Raw genomic sequence first — 26651 nt, forward strand, 5'->3', positions numbered from 1 at the left:
AATTCTGTATATCTGACACAGCTAGAAGGAGCTTCCTGTGAGGGATTTTGCAGGGGTTTATGATTTTTCATTTATTTATAATTGATGCTTTTTTTTTCTCTTTTAATGCTCCTCTATTTTGTCCGTTAAAAAAGGAAATCTAATGGAAAAGAACACATTTGTGAGCAGAGCCTAAAAATAAATGTAGGTTTTTTTTTATTTTATAAAATCTTTTCTGAAGAGAAAAAATCAAGCTAAACTGTGAGATATATTGCTGTCCTCTGCTCTGTATGACGCCACAATGTGAACTGTATAGAATAGGCACGTGGTGCGTGTCCAGCCGGCTGCTGCTCCAGTGTTTAGCTCACCATTACACATTATTATTACCAGCAGATCCTTGTGTCAGCTACATTTTTTTTTTTTATTGCTGTACCTGCATGTATAACATGTATAACATTTCCAGCTGTGACTTTTTTTTTTCTTTCCCTCTCCCAAGTTTTTCAGATGCATTAAAGTTATCCCCAGAAGAAGTCCTGACATTGAGGATGACACACTCAGCCAGTGGACTGCAAGATTGCCTGAGTTCTATCACTCAGGCGGTGTCTCATGGGGAAGTTCGTTCTGCTGTTGCTAGGATGAATTTTTATCTCCTAAATGACAGATTGGTTCTAAACTGCCTGACTGAGTATAACATGTCTTCCTTGAAGTGTTTGCCTTGGCACACGGCATTAAGCAGGTGAGATCCACTGCACAATTTCTAATATCTGCTTGCTGTGCGTAAAATATGCACACACACGCGTGATGATTAAAGTGGCTCGTGCAAGCGGCTTTTTACCTTCCGCAGTATTTATTCAGGCACTCAGGAATCACAAATATTTCTTTTATGGATGTACATATATAATGGAAGCTTAATGTGTGTGTGTGTGTGTGTGTATAATATGTATCACCATGCAAGAGTTTTAAACAGGTTTGGAAGAAATGCTGCAAAATAAGAATTCTTTCAAAAATAGTGATACATTTATTTTTATCAATTTAACAAAATGTAAAGTGAATGAATAGAAGAGCAATCTAAATCAAATCCATATTTGGTGTGACCACCCTTAGCATGGAAACTATAGAAACAGGGGTGCAGAAAAATGACAGCAGGTGCTCTGGGCTGATGAATCAAAATGTGAATTATTTGGCTCTACCAGAAGGCAGTTTGTTTGCTAAAGGAATGGAGAGTGTCTGCAGTCAACAGTGAAGCATGGTGGAGGTTCCTTGTAAGTTTGTGGCCACATTTCAGCAAATGGAGTTGGGTATTTGGTCATGATTAATGGTGTCTCAAAGCTGAGAAAAATAGGCGGATACTTGTGTATCATGCAATACCATCAGGGATGTGTCTGATTTGCTCCAAATTTATTCTGCAGCAGAACAATGACCCCAAACATACAGCCAATGTCATTAAGAACAAACATCAGTGAAAAGTAGAACAAGGACTCCTGGAAGTGATAATATGGCCCCCATAGAGCCCTGATCTCAACATCGAGTCTGTCTTCTGTTACATGGAGAGACAGAAGGATTTGCACAAGCCTGCATCCACAAAAGATCTGTGGTTAGTTCTCCCAATATGTTTGGAACAACCTCCCTGTCAAGTTCCTTCAAAAACTGTGTGCAAATGTACCTAGAAGAATTGATGCTTTTGATACAGGAGTGATCACACCAAATATTGATTTAGATTTCTCTTTTGTCCATTCTCTTAGGTTATTTTTATCAATTATCAAAATGCTATTAAAGAGAATTTGTCAGCAGATTTTTGGTATGTAATGTGAACACCATGAAGTAGGGACAGGGACCCTGATTACAGAGATTTGTCACTTGCTAGGCTGTTTGCTGTAGGTTCAATAAAATCAGTGTTTAATCAGCAGGAGTTCACTACTGGACTAGCTGTCACGTGCTCCCTAGTCCTGCTATTCTGTATGACCCGTCCCCACCACTGATTAGCAGCTGTCTCCCAATGCACAATGTACACACAAAGCTGCCAATCAGTAGTGTTGGTGGAGTTGTACATAGATTAGCTTTCTCAGCACTGCTACATCTGCAGCAGAGAAACAATAATTTTATCAAAACTGCTGCAGCCATTAAACTAAGTGATTAATTTCTGAGATCTAGGTTTCAGCCCCTACCTCATGCAGCGCTCAGATTACATAGCAAAAACCTGCTGACCTCTTTAAGGGTCCCTTTTACACAGACTGATCTGCCTGTTCATCTTAACAATTAATGATTGGTAAAAATGTACCGATTGGTGGTCGGATCGTGCCGTCAAAGTAAGCTATGAGCACTGAGCTGTCTAGGCTACATCACTCAGTGTGCATAGGCTGCCATCAAAGATCATTTCACCCTATGAACGAGTGCTTTGCTAGTTCATCAGATGATCAGCAGCCTGTTTACACTGAAAGATTATAAGATTATCATGAAATTAGCTTTTATAACAACACTCGTTCATAATTATTTTGCATTGTAAAGGCATTCTTTATTTGCAGCATTTTTTAATCCCCTGCCTAAATCTTTTGCACAGCAGTGTGTATGTGTTTGTGTGTATATATGTATGTGTGTGTGTGTGTACAGTACAGACCGAAAGTTTGGACACACCTCATTTAAAGATTTTTCTGTATTTTCATGACTATGAAAATTGTACATTCACACTGAAGGCATCAAAACTATGAATTAACACACGTGGAATTATATACTTAACAAAAAAGTGTGAAACAACTGAAAATATGTCTTATATTCTAGGTTCTTCAAAGTAGCCACCTTTTGCTTTGCTGACTGCTTTGCACACTCTTGGCATTCTCTTGATGAGCTTCAAGAGGTAGTCACCGGAAATGGTCTTTCAACAATCTTGAAGGAGTTCCCAGAGATGCTTAGCACTTGTTGGCTCTTTTACCTTCACTCTGCTGTCCAGCTCACCCCAAACCATCTCGATTGGGTTCAGGTCTGGTGACTGTGGAGGCCAGATCATCTGGCGTAGCACCCCATCACTCTCCTTCTTGGTCATATAGCCCTTACACAGCCTGGAGGTGTGTTTGGGGTCATTGTCCTGTTGAAAAATAAATGATGGTCCAACTAAACGCAAACCAGATGGAATAGCTTGCCGCTACAAGATGCTGTGGTAGCCATGCTGGTTCAGTATGCCTTCAATTTTGAATAAATCCCCAACAGTGTCACCAGCAAAGCACCCCCACACCATCACACCTCCTCCTACATGCTTCACGGTGGGAACCAGGCATGTAGAGTCCATCCGTTCACCTTTTCTGCGTCGCACAAAGACACTGTGGTTGGAACCAAAGATCTCAAATTTGGACTCATCAGACCAAAGCACAGATTTCCACTGGTCTAATGTCCATTCCTTGTGTTCTTTAGCCCAAACAAGTCTCTTCTGCTTGTTGCCTGTCCTTAGCAGTGGTTTCCTAGCAGCTATTTTACCATGAAGGCCTGCTGCGCAAAGTCTCCTCTTAACAGTTGTTGAAGAGATGTGTTTGCTGCTAGAACTCTGTGTGGCATTGACCTGGTCTCTAATCTGAGCTGCTGTTAACCTGCGATTTCTGAGGCTGGTGACTCGGATAAACTTATCCTCAGAAGCAGAGGTGACTCTTGGTCTTCCTTTCCTAGGGCGGTCCTCATGTGAGCCAGTTTCTTTGTAGCGCTTGATGGTTTTTGCAACTGCACTTGGGGACACTTTCAAAGTTTTCCCAATTTTTCGCACTGACTGACCTTCATTTCCTAAAGTAATGATGGCCACTCGTTTTTCTTTACTTAGCTGCTTTTTTCTTACCATAATACAAATTCTAACAGTCTATTCAGTAGGACTATCAGCTGTGTATCCATCAGACTTCTGCACAACACAACTGATGGTCCCAACCCCATTTATAAGGCAAGAAATCCCACTTATTAAACCTGACAGGGCACACCTGTGAAGTGAAGACCATTTCCGGTGACTACCTCTTGAAGCTCATCAAGAGAATGCCAAGAGTGTGCAAAGCAGTCATCAAAGCAAAAGGTGGCTACTTTGAAGAACCTAGAATATAAGACATATTTTCAGTTGTTTCACACTTTTTTGTTAACTATATAATTCCACATGTGTTAATTCATAGTTTTGATGCCTTCAGTGTGAATGTACAATTTTCATAGTCAAGAAAATACAGAAAAATCTTTAAATGAGAAGGTGCGTCCAAACTTTTGGTCTGTAATATATATATATATATATATAATTTCTTTTTTTTTTTTTTTTTTTCTATAATATCTATGTGCTCCTCTGATTGATGGGATTGGTACTGTCAGCTCTTCAAATAAGATGTTCATTGCCTGAGACCCCTGTAGTGAGTTCTGACACCTTAGAGAGTGTACAGTCTCTAGATCTGGTGATTCACGCAGGCAGTGTGGACACCCCGGTATTTAAATAGGATATGTGCCGTCAATATATAATATCTCTGAGCTCCCGAGTCCGCAGCCCATCAGGAGCGCTGCCACAAAGCTTACATAATGAGTACATATGAATTGTGAGAAGTCGATGATGGCTCTGTCGCTTTACGCTTGGCCGGGCCCCATACCGGGTTCTTATTGTAGCCGCACATTGCCTGTTTACACTGGGAGACGCGCAGACAACAATGATGTTTTACACCGCATGTATAGCAGGACTGATGAGGTTGTCTCGTGAGGGTATAAATATTCAGTCTTGCATACACAAACCTAAACAGTATTTTTTTGCATTAAGTACATAAGTGCAGACTTTAGTTTGCCGTCAACGTTTCCTTTGCCCCAAGCAGAAGAAAGGTTAATGTTTGTTCTTTTCTCTCTGTAGGTTTCTGCTGGTTCAGCCCGCGTGTGCGGAAGATGAAAAGCTCCTGGCAGATGTGATAAGTTTCCTAAACAAGATCCTGAGAGAACAGAGGAGAAGCTCCGACTCGCAGGATCTCCAATGGATACTAGAGATGCTACTTAAACAAGTAAGAACAGTGCCTTAGAGGATTGCAATTGCCACTTCTGACAGATGATACAGCATTAACATCCATGGCCAATAAAGATAATTTAGCTGTAAAGAGTATACATTTATTTTGTTCACCTGCCAGTGCAATTCTGATGGGAGCAGTGAATCTGTCTCCTACAAAGCTCCGGGTCTCAATAAAAAAGCAAATACTGCAGCAGGAGTGACATTGTATGATAATCAGAAAACATTATTATTTGGTTGGCGGCTCATTGAGCCGTTCATCCTGAGCATAGTCACTGGTGTGGTTCTGCCTTGTGTTTATGGACTAATGCACGACTGGGACATTGGACCTTTTGGCATGATGGCTGCTTACATTATCACCGTTTCATCTAAATATTACTGTCTTGCTGTCTAAAGGTTAAAGTCAGGTTAGTAGTGTGTTTTATGACCACTTAAGGATACAGTGACAATCTATTTCTCCTGTAGAGTGACTGGAATGTCATTTAATTGAATATTGCTTTCACGTTACCTTGCTGACATTGCAGTAAGATCGGAGTATACGGCATGAGATATCTGCAGGATCGTTACCACTGCCGGGCTGCCTTTAAGGGCTGTATCCTACTAGTAAATGAATGTTGCTTGCATGTTCATTCTATTGCAGGGATTTTTGGAGTATTTAGATTTAAAGAGATCCTATCACCGGCTCAAAAGTAGCTAGTTTTTGCTCTCATTTTTTTCCCTCTGCTCCTCCTGAGTATTAAATTTTTTGTTCTTTTTAAATCCGCCATATAGTTCCTGAGATATGGTCCTTCATATTTACTGATACTTTTTATGGTTTTTAGCAAGGGGGCTCACCGAAATCTTTGGGGGCGTGACTTTACTCTGCACCTTCATAATTACCCTGTGAGCCATGCCCCTTTTTAGTAAAGAGCGAAAATGATTAGCACTAAATACAAAGGGCCATATCTCTGAAACCGTATGGCAGATTTAAAAATATCTAAAAATACTGAATAGGAGAGCAGTGGGAATAAAATAGAAAAAAATGGCCCCTTTTGACCTGGTGACATGTCCTCTTTAAATAGAATCTGAAAGAAATAAATGGTCTGATCTTATTTTGTTCTGGAAACTGTATCATGTTTGCACATGGGCTTTGTTAGATATTACGATTTTACCGTTAAAGGGAAACTGTCCGCAGGTTTTTGTTATTACATCTGAGAGCAGCATGATGTAGGCAAAGAGACCCTGAATCCAATGATGTATCACTTAGATTACTGGGTGCAGTAGTTCTGGCACAATCAGAGTTTTTAGATTTAGAATGAAGCAGAGCTGAGGAAGCTAACCCCGCCCACACCAGGCTCATGTACAAATTCCATAGACAGTGAGGTGCTTATCACAAGGGGAAGTTATGTCGTTGCTGGACTAGTCTAGTCCGGCAATGTTAATCTCTTAGGGATAAAGTCTTCACCGTTAATAAGCAACATCACACACTTTGACAGGTGACACATCCCTGAATTCTGTGTTACAGCCTCTCTCTTCTGCTGTCTTCAGATTACATAGAAAAAAAAAACTGCTGACAGATTCCCTTTAATGAAATTAATTCTTTAAAAAGAAAGTTAGCTTTTTTTAACTTAATGTCTATGGTGCTTATTTTTCTTGAACTATTTTTCTTGAATCAAAAATCAGCAATGCTAAGGGTCTAATAATTAAAGCATAATTAATGCATAAAATCAATTTAAAATGTATGTCCAGCTTTTATAGACTATTTTCTGGAGTGCTGCTGTGCAGAGGTCATTGCGCAGAGAAATTATAGCAAATAATACTGATGGTGCTTCTTACTATTAACTAGTGACTATTGCAGCACGTTCATCCACCAAACATAAGAATAGACAAGTATAAAAGAGAAGAGTTACTTGTGCTTATGTGAATAGATAAAATATAATCAAAACTTCCTACGATACAAAAACCTGACCATTTGTACACCGTACTAAACCATCCCAAACTTTGACTTTACATATATAGTGTACATAGAGAGTATGCTTAATATAGTTATCTATTGGCCTGAACATAAACAATACAATGTAATCAGGTTTATACTTGCCCCTAAAAATCAGTCCTGGAGGCGAGCTAGATGGTGATGTCAAATAGAAAATGTCCCGCAGAAATCCCGATGAGATCATGTAATCCCAGCAGAGGAGCGCTCCGGCTGGCTACGCTGTGCGTCCCACAAACAAGTGCCGGAGAGTGGTTCCAAGATGACGTCCCCTACGGATCCCAAGATGGACAAAAATTCATCCAGCGGGTTTCGGAAACACTGTTTCCTTTCTCAAGGATTGCAATGGTCCAGTGTGGCTGGCTTAAGTAGTTGCCTCAATTAACCATTTCTAGACTGGAACCTTTTATTCATCTAAAATATTAGTTCAGAGCGGGTTGGAGAGGAGCTGTAAATATCACACTTTATAATGGTCATGAAATTGGATGGGGTTTCATGAAATCTCATCCACAGCACTGGATCCAGCATTGTTGCAGATTTTTGCTGCTGGTTTTCAATTTTTGCATTGCAAAGAGGGAAATCGGCAGTGAAAGTCCACACTGCATAAAATTGCAAATTGTCTCTTCAGAGAGGAAGAGGACTAGAACTCTAGTGCCACCTATAGGAAGTAGCACTCCTGAAAGTCAATATCAAGTCTCTAATGAGCCTTGTCACATGACTTAGGATAAAAGCCAGAAACAGAATCTCAATTTGCAGCCAGTGTCTGCAAATTGAGATTCTGACTTTTATCCTAAGTTATGTGAAAAAGCTTGTTAAAGAGTAGATATTGACTTTTAGAATTGCTACTTCCTATAGCTGGCACTGGAGTTCTAGTCCTCTTCCTCTCTGAAGAGACAATTTTGCATATTTCCCAGAGGAGCATTGCAGCTTTAAAGTCTTCTCATCTTGACATGCTTAACATGTCACTCTCCGCAAGATGCACAAAATTAAGCATGCTGAGGATTTATAAGGCTGCAGAATGCTCTGATGTCTGTGCACAAATTTTCTAGAGTATATTGAAAACCTCATCCTCTTGTACTCTCCGTCTCTCCGAAGCCTTAGAGCATTTGGCACTTGTGTAGAATTTCACACTTCTGCTTTTGTGACTTTAAGGTGACTTTTAACCAGGGCTGTGGAGTTGGTAAGCCAAACCACCGACTCCGACATTTCCCTGACTTCTGACTCAGACTCTACAACTCCACAGCATGGCCTCATTACTGAGCTTGTACATAAAGTGCAGCCAGGGCTGTGTAGTCGGAGTCGTGGAGTTTGAGCCCATTTTGATGGAGTCGGAGTCGGTATAAAATGGACTAACTCTGACTCCTAAAATATATAATAAATGGGGTACAGTAGTTCAATGCCGTTTGTGGGGAATATTTTTTAATAAGAATTTGGGAAAGTTATGAAATGTCCTATAAATGTCTGTCCTATTCCTGATCTAAGGATCTAGGCTTTTAGCTGAGATGAATCTGTGCTACAGTAAATTTATCACTTAAACATGAGTCATGTATGAGGGAGTCGGAGTCGTGGAGTCGGTGTTATGAAATTGAGGAGTCGGAGGTTTGGCTTACCGACTCCACAGTCCTGAGTGCAGCACACATTTATCTCAACTAAAAGCCTAGACCCTTAGATCAGGAATGGGACAAACATTTATAGGATATTTCATAACTTTCCCAAATTCTTATGAAAATCTTTACAGCTCATACTGCATTGTACTACTGTACACAATTTATTATATATTTTAGGAGTCTGAGTCAGCCCATTTTATTCTGACTCCACCAAAATGGACACTGATTATGACTCTGACTCCATAACCCTGCTTTTAAGTATAAGCTGTTGTGTTTACATGGGAAATAACACTGATTCTGGCCATTTTAGGACTACATACTGAAAGTGTAATGCCCTCTGTATTCTCTAGTCACTAGAAGCCTCAGCAGTCTGTTGTTGTGTATGCTGTTTCCTTCTCTGTCCACTTTCTCCTCCTTTCCCTCTCCATAGACTTCAAAAGGCAGCAGACTTGTTTGATCCATTTGATCCTTCACTAAAGACAGACTTGTGCAGTCTTTGACAGTAAATGATCAGTGGGAGAGACGAGAAGTGAATGACAAGTGGGGATAAGGCATTTTCTCTCTAAGATACACTACCGTTCAGAAGTTACCCCATTTAGAAATTTCATTATTTTTGAAAGAAAAACACATTTTTTTTCAATGAAGCTAACATTAAATGAATTGGAAATACACTCTATACATTGTTAATGTGGTAAATCACTATTCTAGCTGCAAACGTCTTGTTTTTATTGCAATATCTACATAGGTGTATAGAGGCCCATTTCCAACAACCACCACGCCAGTGTTTTAATGGTACATTGTGTTTGCTAACTGTGTAAGAAGGCTAATAGATGTTTAGAAAACCCTAGAAAACCCTTGCACAAGTATGTTTGCCCAGCTGAAAACTGTTTGGCTGATTTGAGAAGCTATAAAATTGACCTTCCTTTGAGCTAGTTGAGAATCTGGAGCATTACATTTGTTTGTTCTATGAAACTCTCAAAATGGCCAGAAAAAGAGAACTTTCATGTGAAACTCGACAGTCTATTCTTGTTCTTAGAAATGAAGGCTATTTCATGGGAGAAATTTGCCAAGAAACTGAAGATTTCCTACAACGGTGTGTACTACTCCCTTCAGAGGAGAGCACAAACAGGCTCTAACCAGAGTAGAAAGAGAAGTGGGAGACCCCGCTGCACAACTGAGCAACAAGACAAGTACATTAGAGTCTCTAGTTTGAGAAATCGACGCCTCACAGCTCCTCAACTGGCAGCTTCATTAAATAGAACACGCAAAACGCCAGTGTCCACGTCTACAGTGTAGAGGTGACTCCGGGATGCTGGCCTTCAGGGCAAAGTGGCAAAGAAAAAGCCATATCTGATACTGGCTAATAAAAGGAAAAGATTAATATGGGCAAAAGAACACAGACATTGGACAGAGGAAGATTGGAAAAAGGTTTTATGGACAGACAAATCAAAGTTTGAGGTGTTTGGATCACACAGAAGAACATTTGTGAGACGCAGAACAACTGAAAAGATGCTGGAAGAGTGCCTGACGCCATCTGTCAAGCATGGTGGAGGTAATGTGATGGTCTGGGGTTGCTTTGGTGCAGGTAAAGTGGGAGATTTGTACAAGGTAAATGGGATTTTGAATAAGGAAGGCTATCACTCCATTTTGCAACGCCATGCCATACCCTGTGGACTGCGCTTGATTGGAGCCAATTTCATCCTACAACAGGACAGTGACCCAAAGCACACCTCCAAATTATGCATGAACTATTTAGGGAAGAAGCAGGCAGCTGGTATTCTATCTGTAATGGAGTGGCCAGCGCAGTCACCAGATCTGAACCCCATTGAGCTGTTGTGGGAGCAGCTTGACCGTATGGTACGCAAAAAGCTCCCATCAAGCCAATCCAACTTGTGTGAGGGGCTTCAGGAAGCATGGGGGGAAATTTCTCAAGATTACCTCAGCAAATTAACAGCTAGAATGCCAAAGGTCTGCAATGCTGTAATTGCTGCAAAGGGAGCATTCTTTGATGAAAGCAAAGTTTGAAGGAGAAAATTATTCTTTCTAATAAAAATCCTTATTTCTAACCTTGTCAATGTCTGGACTATATTTTCTAATCATTTTGCAACTGATTTGATAAATAAAAGTATGAGTTTTCATGGAAAACACAAAGTTGTCTGGGTGACCCCAAACTTTTGAATGGTAGTGTATATTACACAGTTTCTTCCCTTGTACTATTGATTTATAAAATAAGAAAATGTCAAAGTTTGTTTGACGGAAGAGTGATGAAATGTCCAAAATGCGCGCCAACGAGTGGGAGGAAACGTTTAGATCTCCGTTCACCGGAACATATCAGCAATATAATTAGCAATGAAGACGTTGAGGCTTGGTTTCCTAACCTGACTCTTCTCCCTCAATGTATTTTTAGGTATAATGAAGCTGTAGAGGGTGCGAGATTTAATTAATGATGTATTGCTTGCTAGCTAATGATGAATACTTTGTAGAGCTCTGCAGCTGCAAGCTTTTTCCAGAACTTGGCTGCTGAACTGATATTTTGCTTCATGTGAAGTCATTTGTGTAACGGTATTGATGTTATTACATTGTTACAAAAATGTGAGAGATATAAGCAAATGTGTATCTGTTTTACGGCTAATCACAGATTTGGTCGTTTGTGTGAATGTCACCTTGTAATTCTTCGTTATGTGCTATTAATTGTACTTGCTTGTTTTAAGAGCAAAGATGTCAATCGCCATTTTCTTTCCTTCCTTAATTCCTGGGCTAGTGTATCATCAAGGCACACAGTTAATTTTAATGTTCCTTTTATTTTTTAGAATCCTTGTCCACTACTCGATCTAATCGTCCAGAAAGAGCAACCGGCCAAAAAGGACTTGGACGATGCACAAGCAGCTGTGCGGCAGCATCTGCAGAAAGAGCTGATGGTGTTTTTTAACACGCTAATGCTCTGCTTAACTTCAGTTACTGATCGGTACGTGCCAACTTGCATTTTAAATCCAGATTTTGAGTACGCCGGATTAGTCACACAGGGTTTCAGGACATTTGACTTTTGTGTTGATTTATGACCCATTAAGATTGGAACGTTTTCTTTGCTTACTTGTTTGTTTTTTGCCAAGCAGTAAATTAAGAGCTGTCCCTTTTTATGTGTATGTTTAGTGAGCCTTGCATCGTCGTCTTTTAATCCTTATATACCAATTATGGAGAATGAAAACGTAATGATGCTCATTAGACCAAGTAAATTACCACTTGTTTTCTGTCTGATCCAGGCTTCTTGTATTAGAGCCATTGTCTGTTTATGGTACTATTGATTTTAAAGTGTTTGTCCGATGAAAATAAGTTGTCCATTTTCTACAGGATAGATGGTAACTTCTAGATCTGTGGGGGCCTGAAAGCGGGGATCCGTACAGATTGGCTGAATGCGAAACTCTTATCCCTCTAGAATGGAGTCCCAACAGATGCTCCATTTGTTTTTCATGGGACCGAAAAAGCCGAGAGCAGTGCTCAACCGCCCCATAGTGTCACGGGTGTGTCAGAAGTGACAGACAGTTTCCCTGCAGTTGGTTGCAGGAGATCTCTACGTTTGGCATTACAGATACCACCTTAGAGGCTGTCTGTAGGACCCAGCGGCTACCTTCCTCTGGCTAATTAACACCCTGGCCTTGGTTTATAAATACCTGCTGTGTGTCAGAGGGAGGTGCCGGCGATATTCATTACTCCTTGTGAAGGCTTGAGCGAGAGCAGCACTTCTTCCTCTCTGGTGCATGAGGACGTGTGCGCATTTGTCTGGAGTCGTCTCTAAAGCTAAGCAATTTTCCCTTGTTTGTCCTCCCTTGTTGACTTTAGTGTTCAGTGGGGATCTACTAGGGCTCATCCCCTTCCTTCCCTAGCCAGGGCCAAGCGACAGGGCGAGGAACGCGTACGGTGATTGGTGAAGAATCAATATAGGGACTTTAGGGGAGATAGGGTGATATTCTATCAGCCAGGAGGTCTCCACTCCCCCCTTTCCCTAGAGTCTGGGCTCCCTTTCCCTCTTCCCTTTTTGTTGCATTAAGTCTTTCCCACACCTTGCATGACATATATAGGGAATGAAAGGGGCTACGGTCAGGCATGTGCACTGCTGCTCCATTCTAATGGGGATAAAGGTGCCCTGCTCTACCGAGCAGTGCGGGTCCCAGCAGTCAGACCCCCCATTGATCTATAAGCTATCACCTGTCTTCACTGGAGAACTCTTTTAACTGTGATGTTGTCTTCTGAAAAGAGCCTTCACATACGTCAGAAAAAAACTGCTTTTTTAGTAGTACATTTTTTCATTTTATCCTGTTTTTTTTTTTTTAAAACTACTGACAAAAGTTTTCTGAGAGTTAATAGGTAAATATTTACCATATTTTTCGGACTATAAGAGGCACCGGACCATAAGACGCACCTAGGTTTTAGAGGAGGAAAATAATAAAAAAAAAAAAAAAAAATGTAAGCAAAAAATGTGTTCATGATGAACTTTTAAGGGGGAGGGGGTCTTCTGCTGACACTGATATAGGGGTAATGTCCCCCAATTCTGACAATATCCCCCATCCTGGTATATATGCTCCCCCTTCCTTTTATACATGGTCCCCATCCTGGTATGCCTGGCATCCCTCCATCCTGGTATGCATGGAACACCACCATCCTGGTGTGCATGGCACCCCTCATCCCAATCCTGGTATGCATGGCACCCCTCATCCCCATCCTGGTACGCATGGCACCCCTCATCCCTATCCTGGTACGCATGGCACCCCTCATCCCTATCCTGGTATGCATGGCACCCCTCATCCCTGTCCTGGTATGCATGGCACCCCTCATCCCTGTCCTGGTATGCATGGCACCCCTCACCCCTATCCTGGTATGCATGGCACCCCTCACCCCTATCCTGATACGCATGGCACCCCTAATCCCTATCCTGATACGCATGGCACAGCAGTCCCCATCCTGGTATGCATGGCTCAGCAGTCCCCATCCTGGTATGCATGGCTCAGCAGTCCCCATCCTGGTATGCATGGCACAGCAATCCCCATCCTGGTATGCATGGCACAGCAATCCCCATCCTGGTATGCATGGCACCCCTCATCCCTGTCCTGGTATGCATGGCACCCTCATCCCTGTCCTGGTATGCATGGCACCCTCATCCCTGTCCTGGTATGCATGGCACCCCTCATCCCTGTCCTGGTATGCATGGCACCCCTCATCGCTATCCTGGTATGCATGGCACCCCTAATCCCTATCCTGATACGCATGGCACCCCTAATCCCCATCCTGGTATGCATGGCACCCCTAATCCCCATCCTGGTATGCATGGCACCCCTCATCCCCATCCTGGTATGCATGGCACCCCTCATCCCCATCCTGGTATGCATGGCACCCCTCATCCCCATCCTGGTATGCATGGCACCCCTCATCCCCATCCTGGTATGCATGGCACCCCTCATCCCCATCCTGGTATGCATGGCACAGCAATCCCCATCCTGGTATGCATGGCACAGCAATACATTCAATTGGCATCCCAACTATCCGTTCCAGTGTAGTTATCACTTCACCCCAATATCTTCGTATTATCCCACAATTCCAAATAAGATGCCAGAAATCCGCTCCTGATTCCCTACATCTGTGACACTCATCAGATGCCATTCTACCAAATCTATGCATTCTCACTGGAGTCAGGTAAGATTGATGTAGTATATATAATTGAATTAATTTATTATTGGCGGCTGGTGACACCACCATATGCGCTTCCAGTGCATCATTCCACTGATCATCAGTTATAGAAGGGATTAATTGCTGCCATTTACTCTCATCAACAAGTTGGGTAGAAGTGATTTTAGAATTCAGTAAAAAGGTATATAGAGAAGATACCATTCCTGTGGGTCCTTGAGTTTTAAGTACTCCTATCAATGGGTATTTTTATATTCGCCTTCTAGGATATGGGAATTGGTGTGTTATGGCATGCCTCATTTGTAGATATCTGTAGAAGTCCCTATGAGGGATTCCAAACTTTATATGAATTTGATCAAATGACCATAAAATTTTGTTTTCAAAAATCTGATTAAGTGTTGTTATTCCATGTTTCTTCCAGAAGATTGTGTCCTGTAGGTTTTTAAGCTGTGGAAATTCAGGGTTATCCTACATTTGGGTTTTTCTGTCACCCATGACGGCACAACGAGGGGATCCGCCCTTCAAGGAAAGGAAACCTTCAAGATAAAAAAGGGGGGCGCCTCTCTCCGCCTCAGTGGTTTCCTGTCCTTGATGGGGGACCTTCCTTCTCGTCGGCGGCGACAGCCGCAAGATCATCTTGCTGGGGCCGGTCGGTTGTGGCAGGGCACAGTCTCTGCTGCGGCTTGTCCCAAGGGTCCTGGAAGCGCCTCGGAGGGCGCCGACATGTGGTCTCCCCGCGTGCGGGCGGGGGTTTGCAGCACCTACACAGCATGGTAGCCAGCAAACCCCGCGTTCCGGATGTGACGTCACGGGGCGCGACCAGAAGTGACAAAACCGGAAGTTGTGCCCCGATGACGCGCTCCGGGACCTCTGACCCCCTCTTCCCGGTTGTAATTTTCGGGGGAGGTACCGGAAGCTGTGGGAATGCCGGCCGGTGATCTCCCTGGCACAATGAGGGTACTTAAGGGTAGATCACCGGCTAGGCCGGGGCGCAGTGCACCCTAATGGCCTCACAGCAGCCCTCCCCACCGCATCATCAGCAAGAGCAGCAGTCCATGCTGTAGCAGCCTGAGGAGATGGAGCAGCCGCAGCAGCCTCGGCGTCAGAGGCGCACCCAGGAGCAGCGTCCACCGCAGAGCAGGAGCTGTGGGCGTTCTGGGACACGCAGCACCAAGGATTCAAGGTCCAGCCGGCATAGCTCCTGCAGGATCGATGATTCCGCTTTCTCCCGAGGAGAAGTGTCGGATACCATCCTGCTTCCATTTCCGGTACCCTGTTTTTATCTACTGGGTGGTGAGTGAGCTACGTGAAAGTCGACGTATTAATGTAGACTTTTTTTCCTGTTTTGTCTCTCTCTCTCCTCCCTCTCCTTCCTCCTTTTATCTGGTCAGGATGTCCCTAAAAAATGTACGGAGAAATCCAAGTACAGAGTATGTGCCCTGTGTGAACGGGGTTTGACTAAAGACTGGCCCAAAAAATTATGCCAGCCATGTATTGAGGAAACCATTTTGGAGGGAACCCTGGATTTTGCTTCAAATCTTAAAACCCTTATTAGGTCTGAGGTAGAAAAATCGCTAAAATCGTTTTCCCAGGCAAAGGAAGCATCCCAGACCCATAGAGCAAAAACTCCACTCACCCTTTCAGACTCTGAATCCGACTAAGTAATGCTGGATGACTCCACTGACTCTTCCTCTTCGGATAGCGAGGCAGGCACAGGTCATTGTTTTCCCCTGGAAAGTGTGGATAGCTTAGTAAAAGCAGTCAGGTCCACAATGGGGCAAGTTGACCAGAGGGCAAAAAAATTGGTACAGGATATTTATGTTCGGCACCTTGGATCGGAAAAAACATAGTTTTTCAGATTAACGATAAGGTGCAGGGACTTATCAAGAAGGAGTAGGATAGGCCGGAGAAAAAAGGGTCCTCTTCCATACTCCTTCAAAAGGAAATATCCCTTTAATGAGGAAGATACCGCTTCCTGGAATAAAGCCCCAAAGCTGGATGTTGCGGTGTCCAAAGCTTCTAGAAAATCTTCTCTCCCTTTTGAAGACACAGGGATGCTGAAGGATCCACTGGACCGGAAGATAGATACCTTCCTTAAGGGTACTTGGGAGTCATCAGCAGGGGCATTGAAACCAGCCATAGCAGCAAGCTGTATGGCAAGATCCCTTATGGTTTGGTTAGACAGGTTAGAAGACCAGGTTAAGAACGAGTCACAGGACTCCATTCTGGCCTCTCTACCAGTATTGAAAGAAGCTGCAGCCTTCTTATCTGACGCCTCTGCGGATTCCGCCAGATTAGCAGCTAGATCTGCGGCCCTATCTAATGCCGGCCATAGAGCAGTCTGACTGAAATGTTGCCCGGGGGATATACAGGCGAAAGGAAAGCTATGTTCTCCTCCATGTGTAGGAGATTTTCTTTTCGGTGCCTCTCTTGACACAATTCTGGAGAAAGCAGGTGACCACAAAAAAGGATTTTCTAAATCTTCCTTCTCAACTTTTAAGCAGTCCTTTCGGAGGAAGAAATTTGGCCGCAGAAGGACATCCACAGAACAATCTAGATGGGAGGATCTTTCCAGGAAAAGGAAAGGGTTTTTGTTTGGCGGGCCCTCCCAGAATAGTCGCAAACCCCCAAAATGACACTCTATCCCGGGTGGGAGGGAGGCTCTCTCTCTTCCTTCCAGCCTGGGAAAGGATCTCTTCCAGCAAGTGGATCCTCAATTTAATAAAATCAGGATTAGAAATGGAATTTCTGAGGAACCCACCAGAGAAATATATTCAGACTGCCTTAAGATCCTCTCTACTAGAACAGCGTGCACTGGGGGAAGAGATTTCTGGTCTCCTGCAAAAGAAGGTCTTGCTGGAGGTATCACCACAAGAGGAAAGAAGAGGGTTCGATTCCCCCTCATTCCTTATAAAGAAGCCAGACAATTCATACAGTCATCCTCAGCTTGAAAGGCCTGAACAAATTCCTGAACATTCCATCATTCAAGATGGAAACAATAAAATCAACGATAAGCCTTCTATTTCCCGGCTGCTATATGGCAGTGTTGGACCTAAAGGATGCGTATTACCATGTGCCAATCCATCACGACTTTCATAAACACCTCAGAGTAGCCGTAACTGTACAGGGAGTCGTCAAGCACTTCCAGTACAGAGCTCTTCCCTTCGGCCTAGCAGTGGCGCCACGCATATTCACAAAACTTATAGCGGAGGTTACGGCTCATCTCAGGGAGGACAACAGATTGATCATTGCGTACCTGGACGACTTCCTAATAGTGGGCAAAACTCACGATCACTGCCTGGCCCAAGTGGATCAGGTGTGCACCATCTTAAATAACTTAGGATGGTGTTTAAACCTAGAAAAATCGAAACTGATCCCGCATACAACTCAGATCTTTTTAGGTCTTACTCTGGATTCGGTTCGACAGGAATGCCGCCTGCCCGAGCAGAAAAGAGAGAAAATACAAAATTTAGTTTTGACAGCCATAACAAACCCAGTAATGACTCTCAGGGGGGGCCATGTCTCTGCTGGGGTCCCTCACCTCCTGCATCCCAGCAGTATGCTGAGCCCAATTTCATTCAAGAGAATTACAATGGGACGTCCTAAAGAACAAAATCGTCCTCGGGGCATCTGGAGGGCAGATTAACACTCCCTCACAATGTAATTCAGTCACTGTATTGGTGGTTAAAGACAAACACGTTCCGGACAGGCGTCCCCTGGGTTCCCCGAATTACCAGAGTGATTACTACGGACGCCAGCCCCAAGGGGTAGGGGGTGCACCTAGACACCCACCCGATACAGGGGACTTGGTCAGAGGACAAGAGTCTGGAGTCTTCCAACATGTGGGAGCTACGAGCAGTAGAGAAGGCACTAATCAGCTCCTTACCCCTTCTACGAGGACACCACAAAAATTCTGTCCGACAACCAGGTCACTGTGGCATATGTGAACCACCAGGGGTGAACTCGCTCAAAATCACTAATGCAAGTTGCGGGGAGGATATTTTCTCTAGTGGAAGGAAAAGTTCTCTCTTTAAAGGCCCTTCATATCAGAGGAGAGCACAACACGAAGGCAGACTTTCTAAGTCACAGGCCACTATTGCATGGAGAATGGACTCTAAATCGCTCAGTCTTCCGCCAGCTAGTGGCCATGTGGGGGTCTCCACAGGTCGACCTGTTTGCGACTCGTCAGAACAGCAAATTAAAAAAGTTCTGCTTACTGAAACCCACGGAAAACCCTTTAGTAGTAGACGCCTCCCAGTGCAGATGGAATTTCAGTCTGGTCTATGCCTTTCCCCCAACGTGCCTAATTCCAGCAGTGTTGAGGAAGATCCGGGAGGATCAGGCTTGAGTGGTCCTCATAGCCCCCTTCTGGCCCAAGAGACCATGGTTCTTTTGGCTGAAGAGCATGTCAATCACGAACCCCTGGATTCTTCCAGAGATTCCCGACCTTCTTGCTCAAGGTCCTATATTCCATCCTCAGGTGAAAGGATTGCACTTAGCGGCCTGGAACTTGAGAGGTCGTTGCTAGATGGTCGGGGTTTCTCATCGAATCTGGTTTCCTACTACCTAGAAGAGTAGTAACTAATCACTACTAAAATTTACAGTAGAGTCTGGAAGAAGTTCTGGTCATCTCAGGGATTCTCCCTGGGGGAGGGGGGGTTCCCATAATGGCCATTTTGGAATATCTTCAAAAGGGCTGGAAAAAGGCCTAGCGGTTAGCACATTAAAGGTCCAAATCTCTGCCTTAGGGGCCTTGTATAATTATAATCTGGTCGGTAACAAATGGATTTCCAGGTTCGTGAGGGCATGCAGTAGAGCCAAGCCAGCCCCTATAATAAGGGTCCCTTCTTGGGATTTAAACTTGGTGCTAAACGCGTTAACAGGTTCTCCCTTTTGAGCCCCTTAGCTCAGGGTCCATAAAATTACTCACCCTAAAAACGATACTTCTTGTGGCCTTAACATCAGCACGGAGGGTTAGTGAGTTACAGGCTTTATCTGCAGATCCACCTTTTACCTTAGTGCTAGACGATAGGGTAGTTTTGAGAACAGACCCTGCTTTCCTACCTAAGATTGTATCCAAGTTTCTTATGTCTCAGGAGATGGCCCTACCATCCTTCTGTCCTGAACCAAAAAATAGCAAGGAGGAAAGATTTAATACCTTGGATGTCAGGAGATGCCTTATACATTTTTTAGCATCCACAAGCTCATGGAGGAAGGATAGGGCTCTATTTGTCTCCTTTCAGGGCTCCCAAAAGGGATCGAAGGTCTCAAAAGGCACTCTATCAAGGTGGATCTGGGAAGCCATCACGATGGCCTATACGGGATCAGGCAGAGATCCCCCTAACAATCTGAAGGCCCACTCTACGCGGGGCATGGCTGCTTCCTGGGCCGATAGAGCAGACGTGCCCATTGAGAAAATATGTAAGGCGGCCACATGGTCATCTCCGTCCACTTTCTATCATCACTATAGACTTGACCTTTCTGCCTCCTCTGATCTCACATTTGGGAGAAGGGTTCTGCAGGCTGTGGTCCCTCCCTTAAATACCTAGTTCTCTGTAATTCTCTCGTTGTGCCGTCATGGGTGACAGAAAAACACGTATATTACTAACTGGTAATGTGTTTTTTCGGAACCCATGACGGCACCTTTACATTCCCTCCCTATCACTATGGTGTTCACCTTCCGGTTGGTGGGTGTTGATTATTCACATGGGTGAAATTCGTTTATGGTTAATAAAATTATGTGCTCTAACCGGAGAGTCCTCTCCTGCTCTGTAATCCACTGAGGCGGAGAGAGGCGCCTCCCTTTTTATCTTGAAGGTTTCCTGTCCTTGAAGGGCGGATCCCCTCGTTGTGCCGTCATGGGTTCCGAAAAAATACATTACCAGTAAGTAATATACGTGTTTCTCCCATTTGATCAGTAAATCTCACAATACGCCTACTCTCACACCACACCTGCATCGGTAAGCTATGTGCAAATAATAAGCCCTGTGGTGGTCTGTAACAGCCTTCTAATATAGCCCATGGTGTATTCCCATTTAAAAAAATGTATAAGATGTGCTTCTGCATTAGTGAGTTTCACTGCTTCTCCAACACTTCAAATATCGTATCTGACCAGCTAAATAATAGAGAAATAGGTAAGGCACCGCGCTACCCCCTTCATCCTTGGGTCTCTGCAGAGATCTAATACTTAGTTTGGGCCTTGCTTAAGCCCCATATAAATGTTGCCATCATGCCGTGCAGTTTCCAAAAAAATTCTTTGGGGATTTTAATAGATGAATGTTCTAATACTTACAATCATTTTGATTAGGTTAATTCTCCCCGCCACAGACAATGTGAGTTGGGACCAGCTTTCAAATTTTTTCCTCATCATATCCTTTATGGGGTACACATTGTCCTTCAGGTCCATAATTGGATTTGGATTAATTATAATGCCTAGATATTTGAATTTTTGTACTACCTGTAATCCCCCCAAAAAAAAAAAACTGTTCAGTTATGTTATCTATAAGTGGCATAACCACAGATTTGCTCCAATTGATTTTAAGGCCCGATAATTCCCCAAAGTAATTAATAAGGTCAATTGCTCTTGGAAGGGATTGTTCTATTTTGTTTAGAAAGAGGATCAGGTCGTCTGCGTATAACCCCACTTTATCTATTCTAGAGTTTATACTAATGCCCTCCACCAGGTGGTCCTGCCCAAGTTTAAGGGCAATAGGCTCAATCGCTAGAGCGAAGAGCATCGGAGATAAGGGGCGGCCCTGTCTAGTTCCTCTACCCAGGTTAAAGTACTCTGATAGTATTCCATTTACTAAAATGTTGGCCCTTGGCATATAGTAGATCAATTTAATCCACCTACAAAATTTATCAGAAAACCCAAATTTCAGGAGCACACACTGTAGGAACGTCCACTCCAAGGAGTCAAAGGCTTTCGCCATATCTAAAGAAGCTATAGCCCAGGGTTACTGATATTTATGGCCTATCTGTGTTAACACTTGAACTCTTCTAATATTAGATGAAGTAGATCTTCCCGGCATAAAGCCAGATTGATCCTCTGTATAATGTTTAATATTACTGTATTTAATCTATTGGCTATGAGTTTTGTAAGTATTTTGTAATCTGTATTCAATAGGGATATAGGGCGAAAAGAACTACGTTCCTCAATTGGTTTATCTGGCTTGGGGATCAATACTCTATAGCAGGGGTCCTCAAACTGCGGGCCACATGTGGCCCACGGAGGATTTTTATCCGGCCCGCCGGGCTGTGGGCGGAGGAGAGCGGTGTCAGCGCCTGCTCCCTCCCGCTTGCTCAGGGCCCCGGCAGCCGGATACTTACCTCTCCCCGTGCCTCTGCAGATCCGCTGTCTTCCTGCTGTGCGCTCCCTGTGACGTCTCAGGTCAGAGGGTGCGGTGACGTCTTTCCACCGCGCCCTCCCCTGAGCCGTCACAGGCTGCGCAGAGCGGGAAGACACCGGCGACGCTTGAGTCCGGACCCAAGCAGCAGCAGGTGAGAAGTGAGGTGAGTATTTTTTTTTTTTAAATGTATGGAGGCATGGGGCATAATATTAGGGGAGTGACATGCTGCATGGGGCATTATAAAGAGAGGGGGGTGATATCCTGCACGGTGCATTATAACGACAGGGAAGTGATATCCTGCATGGGGCATTATATGGGGGGGTGGGGTGACATCCTGAATGGGGCATTATAACGACAGGGGAGTGATATCCTGCATGGGGCATTATATAGGGGGGGGGGTGACATCCTGAATGGGGCATTATATGGGGGGGTGACATGCTGCATGGGGCATTATATGGGGGGTGACATCCAGCATGGGGCATTATATGGGGGGGTGACCTCCTGAATGGGGCATTATAAAGACAGTGGAGTGATATCCTGCATGGGGCATTATATGGGGGGGTGACATCCTGCATGGGGCATTATATGGGGGGGTGACATCCTGCATGGGGCATTATAAAGACAGGGGAGTGATTATCTTGCATGGAGCATTATATGGTGGGAGAAAGGGACATCCTGCATGGGGCATTATATGGGGGGTGACATCCTGCATGGGGCATTATAAGGGGGGAACAGCCTGCATGGGGCATTATAAGGGGGGAGCAGCCTGCATAGGCCATTATAAGGGGGAAATAGCCTGCCTATTGAGGACCTATGCTGCCTACTGGGGACATTTACCTCCCCATTGAGGACCTATGCTGCCTATTGGGGACATTTACCTGCCTATTGGGGATATTTACCTGCCTATTGGGGACCTATTCTGCCTATTGAAATACCGGTTGATTTACCTTTACTTGTTCTTCATTTTAAATATTGTATTTGTTCCTGTATTGTTTTTTTTACTTCAAAATAAGATATGTGCAGTGTGCATAGGAATTTGTTCATATATTTTTTTTTTAATTATATTCCGGCCCTCCAATGGTCTGAGGGACAGTGAACTGGCCCCCTGTTTAAAAAGTTTGAGGACCCCTGCTCTATAGTGTGGTTGGATTGGGAGTTATAAAGTTCTCTATAGTATTCTTCAAATCTGATCTGATTTAAGCAGCGGGCTACCTTCCCTTGTGTTAATGGCCAGTCTTGATGGGGACATCTGATTTTGTTGGACTATGTATGCTAAGAATTTACTCAGTGGTTACCCAGCTCAAAGTAAGTTTGTTTTGAAAAGAAAAATTTTCCTCGCTTTTTCCTCCAGTTGGGTCAGGTACTCCCCTCCCTTTCCAAAGCTAGTTATGTAAGGAATTATCTGAGGGATTGTTAATATATTCAGCTTCTAATAATTTGCACTCTTCGGCAAGCCTCTGTCCCCAATAAACGATTCCCTTTTAATGTATGAAATCGTTGATTTAAAGCATCTCATTATATATGCTTTGTGTGTCCCATACTATCAATCTGTCAGGGAAGTCCCCATGATCTGCTATAAATACTTCCACTTGATCTGGTATCCTATCATGTTCTCCTATAAGGGGCAACCAAAACGGATGTATGCGAAACCTCTTGGGTCTGTTAGGACCCCCCAAATTAAAAGATGCTATCAGTGGAGCATGGCCCGATACTGTTCTAGGGGAATATTCAATTTTACTTAAATCTGAAAATGCAGTACTGTTTCCAAATATATGATCAATTCTAGATAAACCTCGAACAGCAGGTGTGTAGCACCTTGAGTGGGTGCTGCTGCCTCCACAAATCAATCCAACCCACCTACGTTATGAAAGTATGTAAAGCAGTGATGTCCTGACTATCAGACCTAGTGTTTGCGGGGCTCATTTTATCCAAGTGTGTATTAAGAATCATATTGAAGTCTCCCATACATAACATTTTAGCATCTGGGTACTGTGATACAAAAATCACTGCCTGTTGGAGTACATCCATTTTGGCTGGTGGTGGGTTGTATGTGTGGAGTATTACATATGGCACCATATCTATAAATGCGTATATAAAAATAAATCTACCCTCTGAGTCTCTTTTGACAGTTTGCACTGACCATCTCACTGACTTATGCACAATGGTAACTACACCTCTAGAATAAGAAGTATGTGTAGCGTGTTTGTGCCACTGTATCCAGGGTTTGTTCATTCTGGACACAGTGTCCGGAGTTAAATGGGTTTCCTGAAGGCATATTATTTGTGCCTGAGATTTACGTATCTGGGAGAATACAATATTCCATTTCTTGGCATTCCCCAATCCCCTGATGTTCCATGAGAGACATTTATGTGACGCCATAAAGGTTCCATTTCAAATTTTGACCAAGGAAATTATTCCCCTCAAGAGTGCATGCTTCAATCATCTGTAGGCCATTTCTGAACAATGAAGTAAGAGTGCAGTGCTCGCATTCAATTAAAGTTACAATCAGATACAAAACAAGTGACCAGTAGTGGCCATAGAAATACAATTGGAGATGCCTATAAACTTTCAAAGACTTAAGTACAGGCATGAATAGAAAATTCCCCCCCCCCCCTTTTATGAAAAGAAGGAATTATCCACTTTTCTATCCGAACCACTAATATCAAATTGCAATAAATTTAAAATATATACCTTAAATGAATCTGTATAAAGGCTACTAAAGGATTATTGGTCTGATAACCTGGTTTTTGCTAAACCCAAAGGGTAACCAAGTCCTCGGACCCGGGACTGAGTCACTAATACCCAAAGAAGTGGATACCTCGCCACCTTCCCAATACAAATTCTTAATAATTTTCATCAGCCCATTCCAAGAACATGAACATGAGGATATATAATCACAATCTGGACCCCACCCCTTTCAATATACACTTCGCCCCTCCCTCCTGGCTAATAAATTCAGGAAGGACATAACTTCTTTTGTTTAATCACTATATGAACTGTCCAATTCTACCTTATGGGTGTGAGTTCTGTTTTGTTTTGATAATTGGACATTAGACTAAATTCAGAGAGGTATTCTGATTAGTCATCATGATAATTCTTCACAGGTATAAACATAGAACATTTCAACAATATCCTGCAGGATTTAAATTGATGTCCTCTATCTGAATCAAATAATTCAATATTAATACAATAAACTTTTCATATCAACATGTATTATCATTACTGCCTCTGACGTCTCTCAGTCTTATTTTAACTTTTTTTTAATATTTTCTGTGAGCACAGGCTCCGGCTGATTATCAGCAGACGTAGGCTGATGGGAATAGTAGTCTCTCATCAGCCGACGCCTGTGACCCGCGGTCAATACTTTGTGCGTTTTTGCTGCTTTTTTCACCCATTGACTTTAATTGAATCTGTCAAATACGCAGGCATAAAAATGTTTGCGTTTTTGCTGTGGATTTGACTGACTCAATTGAAGTCAATGGGTGAAAAATGCTGCAAAACCGCACAAAGAATTGACATGCTGCGGGTTTAAAAGCACAGAAAATCCTGAAAGGAAAAATACTGATCATGTGTACAGCATTTCAGGATTCTCATTGACTTTGCTGGCATAAGGATATCATAGCGGTTTTGGGCCAATTCTGCGTGGAAAAAATGCGGAAAAAACACAGTGTGCACACAGCCTAAGACTGGTGTATGACACTCCACTCGTGATCAATTCCTCCCATTGACTGCAAAAAGGAAGTTACACAAGTAGGAACAGCACCTTTAGAGTATTGGAATTGCCTCCTGACAGATGATACAGCAGTAACATCCATGGCCAATAAAGCTAAATGTAAAAGCTGTAAATTGAATTTGCCAATAGATTTCTGATGTACAGTCACCATACCTGGTGGCCACTTACTTAGTTTCCTTTGTGACCCCTTCTCGTTTTGTCCAGAATGACTGGCACTGTGAACAGGCTGAAGCATGCCTCTCCTGCCTGTCTTCCTCTGCCGTTGGACCAGCGCAGGTGGCCTCCACACTGGCGTCGTCTCGCGGCAGAAGTAGGGCATGGCCGGCATGGTTAGGACTATTTACAGAGCTCTCTGTGCTGCTAATGCCGCTGTTTGGATGAAAAGAGAAGAGGAAGGAAACGGAGGCGGCGGGAGCATGAAGGAGCGCACCAGGTATGGTTCCTGGACATCAGATATAGGACAATTTAATGTTGGTGTGAAGGCTTTAAATGTTTGCCCTGAGAGAGACCATGCAGCTCCCTTTTCCCATTATCACTATTAAGCCACGTTCACACTATCAGTATTTGGTGATTTTTTTTACCTCGGTATTTGTAAGCAAAACCAGGAGTGGGTGATATATACAGAAGTGGTGACGAGTTTCTATTATACTTTTCCTCTGATAGTTTCACTCCTGGTTTTGGGTTACAAATACTGATGTAAAATACTGACCAAATACTGAACGTGTGAATGTGGCCTTAGACACCATAACTGAATCACAGCAAAGCATTACACAACAAAAGAGCAGTGTGTGCATGTACAGTTTCCATTTTAGTGAAATGATCGGGGTCTGTGGAATTCCTGTTGTGAACTGCAAGGATAATGAATGATTTGCAGCAGATGCGCCATCTTTGAAGTGTATAGCAATGTGCATGTCCATGTAATGAGCTGAATTCTGCTCTCAGCCAAAAGGAATGATTTTCTGCCCTTCATGCTATTTCTGTTGGCTGCTCTGCACTAAGCAATGACTTTCCAATGACTGCGGAGAGTGTCAGGGCATGTGTGACCAGCACTCAGCTCTTAAATTCTGCACATTACTATATACCTTAACACCAGATGGCACCATACTATGCAAGTAAGCATCACCTTCTTGTTTGTCTTATTGGAGGGCACAGTAATCATGGGATAGTCTGCTGCCACCAGGAGGCTGACACTAATAATGCAACTAATTGAAAATTGGCTCCTCCCCAGCGGACTATACCTTGCCTGCTAGCATCGGACTCCTTAGTTTTTCATAGTGTCATATGGAGGCAACTGAGGTCTGAGTCTCAGACCTATTCTAGGCCTTTAGAAGCCAGGTTAGACGTTAACCTT

The 26651-nt window shown here is 43.4% G+C and overlaps 1 protein-coding gene across 6 annotated transcripts in view; it reads left to right on the forward strand.

The window, feature by feature from the left end:
• RTTN (rotatin) overlaps positions 1-26651 on the forward strand; it is a 308992-nt gene that overhangs the window by 190420 nt on the left and 91921 nt on the right. For all 6 annotated transcript variants that reach the window (XM_073678960.1, XM_073678959.1, XM_073678958.1 and 3 more), the window contains exons 26-28: positions 476-715; positions 4820-4964; positions 11353-11507. In XM_073678960.1, the coding sequence (XP_073535061.1) occupies positions 476-715; positions 4820-4964; positions 11353-11507 (540 nt within the window). The remainder of the gene's footprint in view (positions 1-475; positions 716-4819; positions 4965-11352; positions 11508-26651) is intronic.

This window comes from Phyllobates terribilis, unplaced genomic scaffold (genome assembly GCF_046119375.1).
Source record: "Phyllobates terribilis strain yellow unplaced genomic scaffold, ASM4611937v1 Scaffold_4__5_contigs__length_816908805, whole genome shotgun sequence".
NCBI lineage: Eukaryota > Metazoa > Chordata > Amphibia > Anura > Dendrobatidae > Phyllobates > Phyllobates terribilis.